Genomic DNA, 12,505 nt, shown 5'->3' with positions numbered 1-12,505 from the left:
TCAGACTGCATGAACTAAATCCATGAATTTGTATTATTAGTCCTTTATTTGTCCTTTTAGACAAAGTGGAGTTTTGAAAGCAAAATAAATACCCTCACAATATTACACAGCCACTGTTGCATGCACTTTCTGATGAGAAATGAGTCATCACTCAAAGTTTAATTCATTTTATTTTGAATGAGAGCAGACAAACGAGTGAGCACTGTAGATGAAAACGTGGTCAAATACATGCTTTGTCTTTGTCGTCTTGCAACGTGGATGACTCATCTGTTTACATCATGATCTGGAAAAGAGAAGAAGCCAATATTGAGTAAACATCGTATTATACTTAAATTCCATAAACAATTTCTATACTGACAGGTAATCTTTTATGGCGTATTCTACTAAATATGATAGATTTACATATCCCCCAATACTGACAGAGTCCATCCATTCGATGTAGGCAGAGACGCGGGTGAAGACGGTGGGCTTCCTGGCCGCGTTGCATCCCAAACCAGACACGAAGCTGGCAATACCGTGGATGTGGTATTTTCCATTAACCAGGCAGTTCAGAGGGCCGCCAGAGTCGCCCTGAGAGAACATTTACATTTAGGGCATTAGCAGACGCTTTTGTCCAAAGCGAACCAGGGATTACAAAAGAACATCTTCAGTCGTCAGTGGTGAGGAAAATATATAAATAACACCATAGAATAATTTTCTTAAGGGTTTAAAAATGTGCAGGATTTCCTTCTGTTCTTTGTTTAATGTTTCTACCAGCTTAATAAAAGTTACAGTAATATTTTTAGTTACTTCTTTTTCTTTTTTTATATTTTTTTGAAAAAATAAGAAATAAAAAAAATATAATTATGTTTACATTTACTTAAATAGTTCTCCATTTAGTTTGTATAGAGGAAAAAGTTAATACAAATAAAAAATATATTATATCCATCTTTCTTTTTTCACGTCGGAGGAGACTCACGTTACATCCAGACTCAGCACCGCCACCACCGCACACCATGGTGGTCTTGATAGTGCTGCCCCACCAGCTAGGGCTGGTGCAGGTCTTGTGGTCCACCAGAGGAAGGTAGGCCTGCTTCAGCTGGGCTGACAGGCTGCCACCAGCTGGGAAAGGTGATATTGGAAAAGGTGAGATACAGTGAACTAAACGGGCAAGTGTGACATTTGTACGCAATCCACCCACTGGAAGTGACTCCCCATCCGGTGACGTAGCAGAGGTTGTTGTGAGGCAGAATCTGTCCGGTAGGAGGCAGAGAGCCCAGCTGGACGTAGCTGTTCAGGGTGGCCTCGGTCGTCAAACGCAGCAGGGCAATGTCGAACCTGAGGTGGGGATTGAATGATCAAACAGGAGGAACCTTATATAACTTACTTAGATGGAAATGTTTTTTTTTGTTTTTGTTTTTTTTAACGTATGAATGTGAAAACAATGCAATCGTTCACCCAGCAGCCACTCTGCCAGAGTCCCATCTGGGATGGATGTAAACCCTGCTGACAGTCTTGATCTGCTCACTTCCACTGTTGCTGTACAGGTCATGTTCACCGAGAACGACACGCCACGTCCTAGACCTGCAGCGTTAAAAAACACAGACAAACACGTCAACAATCATATATACTGGATTCAAATCCTGGTGTTGTTTATTTTTTCATCCCTTTGTTTGACTTTTCATCCTTTCTAATAAAATAAATGCATCCTGTAGGTATGTGACAGTTACAAACGAATTCTCCTCACGCCGGTGACATTTAGAAAAACGCTAAAATAAATCATCCCTCGGTACTGTGATAAGACTAGACGTTGGATATTCAAGTCAAAGTAATCACATAATGTGCACAAATAAACAACTTAAACTCACGCAGCCAGATAAAAGTGCGTATGCACGAGTTAATCATTATGTTACCTGTCCACACAGTGAGCAGCAGTCATTACCCAGCCTCTCTCAATCAGGGTTCCTCCGCAGGTGTGGTAGTAGTTGCTGCCAGATTTGTACTGCAGAGAGATCTGAGGGCCAGAAAACAGGCTTGAGTTATTATCTAAATCTGATATGTCGGCTCTGTATGGGTAAGTCCCTCAACATCCTTTCATTTTGTGCTGTAACAGTGAGTTTTTGTGTTTGAGTCGATTACCTGCCAAGGCCAGGAGTTGGGTCTGGCCACCTCGCCTCCCACGACTCTTTCAAAGCTCTCCTCCAGGTACCTGGGCTGGGGCTCCAGCTCGGCCAGCACTGGGTAAAAAAAACATAAAAACAGAGGGCAGGATTCAGTTTGCTTTCCGCATACAGAAAGAGGAAAGGCGACATAAGGGGCAGCATGAGTGTGAGTAGAGGAGCAGAATATGTGGAGCTCCTATGTGTTGATTAAACTAAAAATGAGTGACTGGTGAGAGAGAGAGAGTACCTCACTGAGTGATAAAGAAAGCGAATGAGACGGAGATCAATAATGAAAAAACATTCATTATTGATCCATCCGATACGCCGCAGTCGGTGTGTGCCGTCATTTTCTTACCCAGGGCCACGAGACTTGTCAACACCAGAAGCTTCAGCATGTCTGCAGTGCAGTCAGAATGTTTCTGCGTGGAGCTGAATCCCCCTCTTTCTTCTTTTATACCTCGACCCGACCTTCACTGGGTCTCTGACTGTTCTTTTCCTCTGTGACAAAAGCTTGGTCTGCAGCTGTGGTCTGTCTCACACGGCGTTATCACCGTTGGTTACCACACACCTTCCTGCTTCGACCAGAAGACACGCGGACTGAAAAAGCCTCATGACATGATTCACAGTGATTCCTATAGCATGTTTATGGTGTTTGATGAAGGTCATTAACGGGCATTATTAATGGGGAAATAACCATATTTTAGTCAGAAATGTGTGACTGGCTTACCTTATGGTTGCATTAACCATCTGATCTCACCCAAAGTTCCCACAGTCTTTAAACGCATTTCAAATACAATGAACAAAATAATTAAAAAGTTCATTGTTGCTGCTGCTCTCCAATACGAACCGTTAAAATGAAACGTCTGATGCAATAGATTGCAAGTCCTTGAGAATATTTACATCATACATGTGCCCATTTCAAATCCACGATGAATTATGAAGTCAAAATGGGGAAATATGTTTCTGTGCCATCTCTCGTCACAAGGGGCTCTTGAGAGGAAGCGAAGAAAAAGAATAAAATTGTTCCTAATGTTCAGGCGATTTGTAATGGATACAACAAAAGTATCATTTGTGAAAAGGGGGGGGGGGGGGGGAGAAGAAATCTTGTTAAATGGGGCTTTTATTTATTAATAAATCTAAATCTAAACTGAAATATAAATACATTCCTAATGTTTCTCGAACTTTGTTCTAGCAAATCATCTTTAAAGTCAAATGTAAAGAAAAGTTAATACTCAAGTTAGTCAGATATCCTGCATACATGAAGGAGGGAGTGATGATATTGAGTTCCAGTCTAGAGGACATTTGCTGTGGTTGTATTGAGTTGCTCAATATTGACTGTTACCAATTACTTATTTATACATGTAAGAAAATCAGATAAATAATCAGTAGGCTATAAGTGTTTATGCAACTCATTTCTTCTTACCGTCATGTAATTAAACTTTGAGATGTTTCAGTAATAATTGTATTCATAAAATATAGAGCACTTTGTGATTTGGGCAAGAAGTCCTAAATCATATTGACTTGACGTACATGACAAACAGGACAGTGTTACAGCCCAACACTAGATGGTGCTAAAGACTAACAAACACAATCTCTACTCCTATAGGGTTCGAAAGGCATTTCTCCTGTATTTCACAGATGAATTCCTGGGATTTCAGTCTCGATACCCAAATCTACATACAAGTCCATTGTAAATACAGAATTTGGTGTAAAAACAGAAGAAAACCAATTTTTACCACAAAAGTCAAAACCTACATTCCCAACAGAAAATATTTAAATCCAGTGTGAGAACTGTGTTGCAGAAGATTTCTCTCCTCTGCTTCGACCGCTTTGACATTCATGCATATATCGTAGATGGATTACTTATGATTTATGCAGAGTAGTTCTCTGGGTAGACATATTAATACTTTTTTAAAAAGCCATTTGCTAGTTTTTTAACTGGTTACACTGATATTTCCAACAATAGATTTCCGGACAATGAGAAGGCCTCTGATGTGTCTGTCTTTTATGAAACAGTCTTTAATTAGACAGAAAGTCATTAAAACTGTATGGATTTTGGATTATTGCCTTATCAGGCTATTAAAGAGATAGCCGCGCTGACTGGTAATTGAGCTGGCCCCATGACACGCAGGGAAAAGGTCCTAATTCTGCAGCACTTCCTGTTCAAGAGGGGCCCCACTATTTTCTTATAGAGCGTCTTCGCCCCCTCCGAACTCCTCAAGCACCCCTCCACCACCCCGACCTTTTCCTGCAGAGGCATAAGTCAAATGGGGGGGGAAATCAAAGACAGGAAGTGCTGGATGTGTTAATTAAAGATGTTTGCTCTTGATACAGCTTCCCCTCGTTAATGAATAGTCGATTTGGTTCCCATAAAGACATCTCGCTCACAGGCAGGAAATTGGGGTTCTGAAAAAAAAATGTTTAATGGGAAGCACTGATTGGCTGTGTGATAGGAAGTCGGGCAGGGTTATCACAGACTAACTGTTGATTATGCCAACTTGCCGCTATTTGAAAAGCTCAAACTGTCGCCAGAGTGAACCTAAAAAGATTTAAACCCCATTAAGATTAGAAACTACAGTCCTTCAATCCAGCAGACTCTCTTATTAGCGATGCTGTGAGGCGAGTGAGGTCGCCTATAAAACTGTATTAATCGATATTTAGTTTTGGTCTTTTGGGGGCAGCAGAACAAGCTGTAAACATGACGTCTGACCAGACATATTAAATACATCTTAAAGCTACACACTTTTTGGATTTGTAGAGTGCTATTTCTAAACACTTTAAAGCTGTGACCTTAGATCAACAACATGGAAGGCCTGTTCATTGTGATTTCGCTCAGTTCACGATTGCAGAAGAGTCCTATATTTTCTAAGAAAACAACATTCATCCTGAAACAGAAAACATCTGTCTGTAGCCCTCCCTTACCCTCAATTAGCATTTGTACTGCCAAACAAAACAGAACACAAGACAGAAAGTCTGCAGACGAAGAGGGGAGGTCGAGTCAACGATTTCAACATCAGAGAAGGAGGACTAGAACAAAAGGGTAATAAGGACGTTTAAGGACATTTGGACGTTAACACAAGGTCATGAATCTTACTGAAATTTACTTTTCTTGATCTGGGTCTCAAATCCAGAAGTTGTTCTCCCTACCAGGCGTTATTTGTCCGTGAATGCTTTCGTTTAAACGTAATATGTGAGACGTTTCGGCGCTAAATTACTGCACATCATGACACTAATCTACACACAGTCTACAGGGATTGGCAGTGTATTAGCACGTCTCCCTGCTGTGTAAGGATGCATCAGTGTTGCCATGTGTCCTGCTGGGATGGCAGCAGTGAAACTGATCCACTGGGCTGTTTGCATCCCTTTAATTGCAATTATACCCAAGTGAGAACAATCAATACATCCTCCTACTACCACCCAACCTCCCTCTCTCCCTCCCTCTCTCTCGCTCTCTCTCGCTCCCTCTCATATTTCCGTTCTCGCTTGCCCCAGTCTGCCTCTCTCTATATATGTGGCATAAAGGTGCCATGCAGGCTGTGGGTTTATGGGGGGAGGGGCCGAGTTCGTGCCGCAGCAGCGTGTTAGATGATCTGCCGTGGCTACGAGTGCCTGATTGATCCTGTGGAGTTACTGTTCATCCATCTCCGTCCTCCCGTGGCTGCTTTCACCTCTAGCTTGCATGCCTGTTGCCCCCCCCCCCCCCCCTCCCCCACCCTCTGCCCTGGACTCAGCTGCCGCCGTGCCGCGGGGTCCTGAACCTCGCCGCCCTGATAGGGTCTACTGGAGTGGAAAAGGAGGCCGCTGCTCCAAGCTTCCCTCCCCGAGCGGTAGAGCAAAGAGGAAGGTGATCTTAAAGCAGTACCATGTTGCCCATCCTTGCCATCCTTGTGTGTGTTGGGCCATTACAGGGCCTTCAGGATCAGATACTCATACTTAAACTGATAAAAAACCCAGTAATTAATCACCCAGCCCAACAAGAAACAAAGCGCATGAAATCAATTTTAGTGTGCACTGTGAATGAAATATTTAGAAAGTGATTAAAAAGCAGCAAGCATGGTGGTATCGGTGTTAAACCGACATCGAATTAAAACAACTACAAACAGTACAGCAGTGAGGGGAGCTTGTGCAGCTGTTTTTGTAAAGCATGTTTTCATTGCGCTGTATTTTTATACCTGTCATTGGCTGTCAACGTAATTATTCCCTGGGGGGAAATTAAAAAGGGAAGTAACTATATGTCAATTAGCACAGTTTAACAGAGAGTGCGAGTCATTTGGAATACGTGTGGTGTGATAACGGTAACTTTTTAATTTGATGGGTAATGTGTCACTGCACAAACTGTTGAATTCTTTCACGCCACGTTTTTTTCTTCACAATGTAATAAGGAAACATGTGAGATATGTTACGGGGAGGAATTAATGAGGTGAAATTGGTGCCGTTTGATGTCTGAAGATGATGCGAGTTTAACAACGCGGTCCTGACATTTAACAAACCTCTGATTTCCCAACCCATTGTGTACTTTGTCAATCACTTTTTTTTTTTACTGCTGACAATTAAAAAAAAGTAGAGAGACGGAGGGTGCAATCGCAGAGCTTCGCTGGTCTGTGCAATATTACTTTGATGCATGACTACCGTCTATGAGCAGGAGTTAGACAGGAGACGATTAACTTGGACCTCTAATGATTTGGAATAGTCAAAGGAAATGTAGTCAGAATGGTGAATGTATGGATGTTCTTGTATTTAATGTACATGCTCAAAATGCATAATCACCTCGTTCACGATTACCACAATGCTATATTATCAGATCTTTGTATCTAAAAGATTCTGATCTATATTACGATACAAAGCTAGCTGCTGCAAGGCAGCATTACACTTAACAAGTGAAGGTGAACTCTGCATAACCGTGTCGGTGATGGATGCAAAAGGGTTTTCATCTCCTGCTCTACTTGACTGGCACAGACATGTCCTCTTTCGTTGCAAAGGTATGCTGATCCATCCGTTAAAAAAAAGAAAAAAAGCAGAAGACTTTACTCAGCTCTTGCCCCTGTATTTCATTCTGTCCTGCAGAGCTAACAATATGAGTTAAAGCTATTGATTGGGCCCCATGTGGCCAGCCAGCTGCTTTGTAAATCATAAAAAGAGGAATCTCAAAATGTCTATATCAAGAATATTCCCTATGTCTCGCTCAGATTTGCCTTGCAGGATGTAATAGATTCCTTTGCATTCACATGTGCGATTTCAATATTTCAATATTCATTCACAATAAGTATCCCTATAAGCACTCTTAGTGGTCAGCTATAAAATGTAATTGCTGGCAATTTCATTTTCAATTATCTCTTCAATGAAAATGAATTCCTTCCCACGTCGTATTATAGGCTAGGTGCCCGTGTCTAATACATGACACGATACAATGTTCTTTTGCCTTCCTCTCATGTACCGCTGAATACTGGGCAGCAGACTTCCAGTGAAATAAGCGATGGAGACAAGCAGGGAGTGTGTGTGTGTGTTTGTGTGTGGGGGGTGTTAGGCTGGAGCTGGTATGTGAATATTTAATTAGTTGATAATGAAAAGAAGTCATTAGGATTAATTCCTCCTTAAGGCTAATTTAAATGTTCTTTTTGCTCCTCATGAGAGTAGAAGGCTGCGTGCACACAGGACGGAGGAGGCATTCCCATGCTGTCCCATAATGGGGCTTCAGCTGTGGACAATAGCTAATCACTCAAAACTGTGTTGCAGTAACGAGCTCACAACTCATCGCCAAATATGCAATTAGCAGCGATTCTCAAGCAGCATATTTTTGCTGGTGGAAAAACATAAAGAAGATGCTTGCCCTCTGTGAGCCAACGACAGCGTGAATGTCGCCGTGCTGTTCTAGACGTCGGCGGTGAAAGAGGCTCAGCCTTCGAGTATTAACCGAAACATTTCACCGCTTCTGCCTGGTGCCTTTATTTTTTAAAATGTCAACACAGTGTATGAAATAAGTGTAAAGGTCTCGCATTACCAGCTCTCCAAATATCTCATGGCACTCATCACGGAGCGAGCCCCGAGACTGTAGACGCACAAAGTTTCTCCCAACTTTTTCTTCCAGCAGGCAGAGAATCCATCTCGCAGTGGAGAGAGACATGACGGTGTATTAAACTGTAGACGCAGATGAATAACCCATATTCAGACACAATCAACCACTCTAAGAGCGCTACGGATAGCAGAGGTGAGATGACACGAGCTGCTCACCCACAGATTGCATTCCACCACGTCCTTCGCCTGTGCCACCTAGACGCTGATATCAAAGTGGCTTGAGATGTAATGGCTCTGCCTTTTTTAGCAACAGCTCTGAATTCCTCCTTTCAGACGCATGAAAAACAAAGCAAGAACGGACATTTTCTACCATAGTAACTATTGCTTTCAAATGTTCTGAAGGCTATTCCCCTCAAGGGTCCAACTTAGTGAGTGTCTACATGAAAAATAGATGCATTTATGATGGTAAACCTCCTCAGCGTTAGCCTGACATGCTTCGCTATTAGTAGTTGAGAAGCATTACCCTTCCAAATTTACAAGTTCGACATCCCTTGAAGGAGAAGGCATCATAAAGATCTGTGGCACAGTTAGGGGCTACTGAGGCTCTCTGTTGATGGAATCCCCTGATGCCGATAAAGGCGTCCTTGACGGATAAAGATCATTGGCCGCGCGGGTAGTATGCATTTGTCTGGACGGCAACCTGCAGATAGTCATTATTAGATCTAATGACCATCTGTCTCCGAAGACCTTGTCTGTCACCTTCTGATGACATCATCCCCTGGACCAGCACCGTGGCAACAGTTGCTTCTGGAGTCGGTTCTAGGTGTGGAGCTGGAAACCGACCCAAATGGTCAGGTTCAAGAGCCTCTTGCTCCCTCGGTGTCCCGCTTGCTCAATGATAACCAAAGAGACTTGTCAATGGGACCCCTGAGTGTATTCACATTCTCTGCCAGCTCCCGACTGCGTTGGTTGGCACACTGCGTACCCTTGGCCAAAGTAAAAGCCAATCTGCATGGCGTGAGCAGAGAGGGAAAGGAGGACACAAGAGAGTGGAGGGTAGGGATTGGCTAATCTTCCCATGTGTGTGTAAACCCAGTACGCCAGTGTTATCCAAATGAATTATTAATGGAGACTCAACCTCACAAAGTGTTATGGAGACGAACCTCTTGTTGCCTTTGTGCTAACATGAACTAGTTTTCCACACAAGTGCTCCACTGTTCTCGATACAGTACATACATAATGCGCTAATGTGTATTGAAGCAGTTTGCATTATTCAACCGTTGGCTAATGTAAGTTGTGAATTAGAAGCTATCGTCATTATTGTTAGCACTGCTCATATAGATACAGTGATAATGGTGACAGATTTACAACTCAATACCTGGAGACAGTTCTTAAACAGTTTTCAAGCCATTAACTCAGAGAAATAGATGGGTAAAGCAAGATAACTGATAATATTTGACAAAGCCCTGCATTTTACAATAACTAAATCACTCTTTATGTTGTAGGATAATTGCAACGCTAATAACTCAGATTTAGTTGATGTCTCTATAAGTGTATTCAAAGGCTGTGTAAGCAGTTTGGTGGTGGTGGGAAAGTTCCAGTTCTGTATTTAAATTATCTGGGGCAGGCCTCTCTCTATTTTGATCACGTCTTTAAACAAGCAAGAGGAAGATATCCGCTATAGGGAGTAATTGTGCGTGAAGAGTGGCTGTATTTTTACATCACCTTTTTTACTTGATAACCTCCGAGTATAATTAATTCTCAATTTAGGGAACAGAAGAACAGTTGGCTGCTGCCAATAAATCAGACTTTTCTTTTGACATGTAAAGCTCTCCTATGTGAAATAAGGATCCACTGTCATGGCGGGTATGGCTGGAAATATCATTCTAGACAGCGCTGAAATTAACAACCTCCTGCAGAGAATGCCTCTGAGGAGCATTTATTTACTCATGAGCACATTCTGAAGAATAATGCATATGGATTGAAGTGTCCTCTAAATGAGCTACTCCTGCATCATTGTGGCACTAACGAGCGTGCATTCCATACTAAGCGTACATTCCAGTACCTGCTATCAAAATGTACCTCAGTAATTTGATAGCACTGTAATTCCAAACCCGTGTGCGCCGCACAATGTCTACCCAGAATTCATCTCCCTGGAACGGAGCATGGCTCATCTTCCCAGCACCCGCTGATCAATATAAGATGCCGGCTTTATAGATGACTGCCACATTGTCACAGTCAATACTATGGCAAATGGCAATTATGGACGCATTATGAACAATTTCATGGGTGAGCTCCCCTCGCCTCTTGGCAATACGGTTTCTATGACAGATTTGGCACTGGCTGCCTTTGCAACACATCTGCCTTATTGCATGTTTGGCTCACTCACTCACTCTGACATATTTGGATGTTCCATTCAGTCAACTACAGAGAATCGGTCAGGAGAGAAAATAGATTTGTTCAGGGATTTGTGCGAGCCTGTGTTCAACTGGGTATGTGTGCACTCGTGTATAAACATGCGTGTGGAATGTGCACGTGTGTTTGAGTGCAGGTAATGTACACAACTTTCTGTGTAAAGTACAATATGTGCATTTGCATGCAAATATGTGAATGTGTATATACAGCCCTCTTGAATATGTTTTGAACCTAAAGCATAAATATTATTTATCTGTAAACGTTAAAACTGTATTTGTTGTCTATTACTTTTTAATTCATAACAGATAAGCTAATGATTCTGATGCTTATCTAATGCGAATGTGTTACTTCTGTTTTTCAGATTTTTTTTTTGTCCTGAGTATTAAGTTAAAGCGGACCTCTAAGTGATAAAGTGTCCTTTTTCTTGGAAGCCTTTATTAAATGAGCATGTTTTTAATTCCCCCCATGGAGTGCAGTATGTATCCAAAGTTTCCCAGATCTTCCACATGAAACATGAACTCACTCAAAAGCCATGTTTGAGACCGCTTATTGAAAAAATATAATTTCTCAGAGCAAATATCTTTTACAATGTTTTGCAATATGCAAAACATGTTTGTCAATCTTATTTCAGCCTACTTGTGAATGTTTCGTGAAATGTTGTGTTTTCTGTTTTGTTGGGGGCCTGTGGCTCACAGGTAGAGCGAGTTGTCCTCCAATCGGAAGATCGGCAAAATGCTGAACCCCAAATTGCCCCCGAAGGCTGTGCCATCGGCGTGTGAATGGGTTCGATTAGATTAGATCCTGATGGGCAGGCGGCCTCTCTGCCACCAGTGTATGAATGTGTGAGTGAATGGATAAATGTAGCCTTGAGTGGTTGAAAAGACGATAAAGCGCTATATAAACGCAGGTCCATTTAATAATTTTTGCAGTTAGGGGCCACCACTGAACATTAGCTATACTTAACATAATGGTTCTCTTGGAAGTTGGCATGAGTTGAATTACCCTCAGAAATCACATAAATTAATTCGCTTTACTGTCTCCTGGAAACAAAGTGTCTTGTCAACATTTTGATTTTAAAAATATATTAAGAAATAACATTGTTGTCATGTTTAAGCTCAGGGAACCGCAAGAGGAAGTGAGGCAAAAGACTTCATGTGGTATCGGAATTATGGTACAAGTTGCCGGGAAATTGTACATGAACGCCCGCTCAAGTCATTATTACGAGTGGGGAAACACTAATTAATTAGTGCAACAAGTATGAGCTGTTGCTTGTGAACATCTCTTATCTATGTACACTTGATATCGACCAATGCTATTTATCGTTCTATCCACAACAAATGGACTGTAGTCTGCTAGCATGTTGCAAAGTTGGCATATAAAGTATTTTGCCACTGTGCGCCATTTTTTTCAATTCATCCTGACAACAAAGCACTTGAACATGACATTGTCTTAATTCCTACATCCCAAGTAGGATCTTTAACACTTGAAGGTAGCATACATTCTGCTAATCGCTTGCATCAGGGGAAAGCTTTATAACTCAAAACCAACTCTATATTTCACTCCACAGGTCTCTTTTTGTGTTTTATCTGTTTGATGTTCTTGTCTGAAATGTGTATTTCACCCTTAAGGGCCACCATACTTTTGTTAACATTGCTACTGATGAATGATACTTTCTAAAGGTTGGAATGGCGCTAGCACAGTGAAAGGCTAGTAGCCAAGCTAACATGCCTTTAAAAAAAAAAACAGATAAATTAACTTACTTTACATCTACTATAAATGTTAAGGCAATTTGTTGTCACATTGTTGCTTAATAAAATAATGCAAAATCCTATTAATTAAGCCACAAAAAGTAAAACTTGAAGCTAGCTTTAGTCCTCCAAGCTAATGTTAGCTCAGAGGACTTCCAGAGAGAATGACTAATCTTTGAGTCATACTGT

At 41.6% G+C, this 12,505-nt stretch overlaps 1 protein-coding gene across 1 annotated transcript; it reads right to left on the bottom strand.

The window, feature by feature from the left end:
- Nucleotides 1-195: 195 nt before the first annotated feature.
- LOC311031058 (elastase-1-like) lies at nucleotides 196-2,596 on the bottom strand. Its single transcript, XM_084037167.1, has 8 exons — nucleotides 2,497-2,596; nucleotides 2,119-2,216; nucleotides 1,893-1,993; nucleotides 1,438-1,563; nucleotides 1,181-1,317; nucleotides 959-1,101; nucleotides 421-570; nucleotides 196-283 (listed from the first exon to the last, which is right to left on the bottom strand). Exons 1-8 carry the CDS (start codon nucleotides 2,534-2,536, stop codon nucleotides 272-274), a joined length of 807 nt encoding a protein of 268 aa, XP_083893293.1. The 5' UTR covers nucleotides 2,537-2,596; the 3' UTR covers nucleotides 196-271.
- Nucleotides 2,597-12,505: the final 9,909 nt, after the last annotated feature.

Source organism: Eutrigla gurnardus (genome assembly GCF_963514095.1).
Source record: "Eutrigla gurnardus genome assembly, chromosome: 2".
NCBI classification, from domain to species: Eukaryota; Metazoa; Chordata; class Actinopteri; order Perciformes; family Triglidae; genus Eutrigla; species Eutrigla gurnardus.
This window is presented reverse-complemented; position numbering and strand designations above follow the sequence as displayed.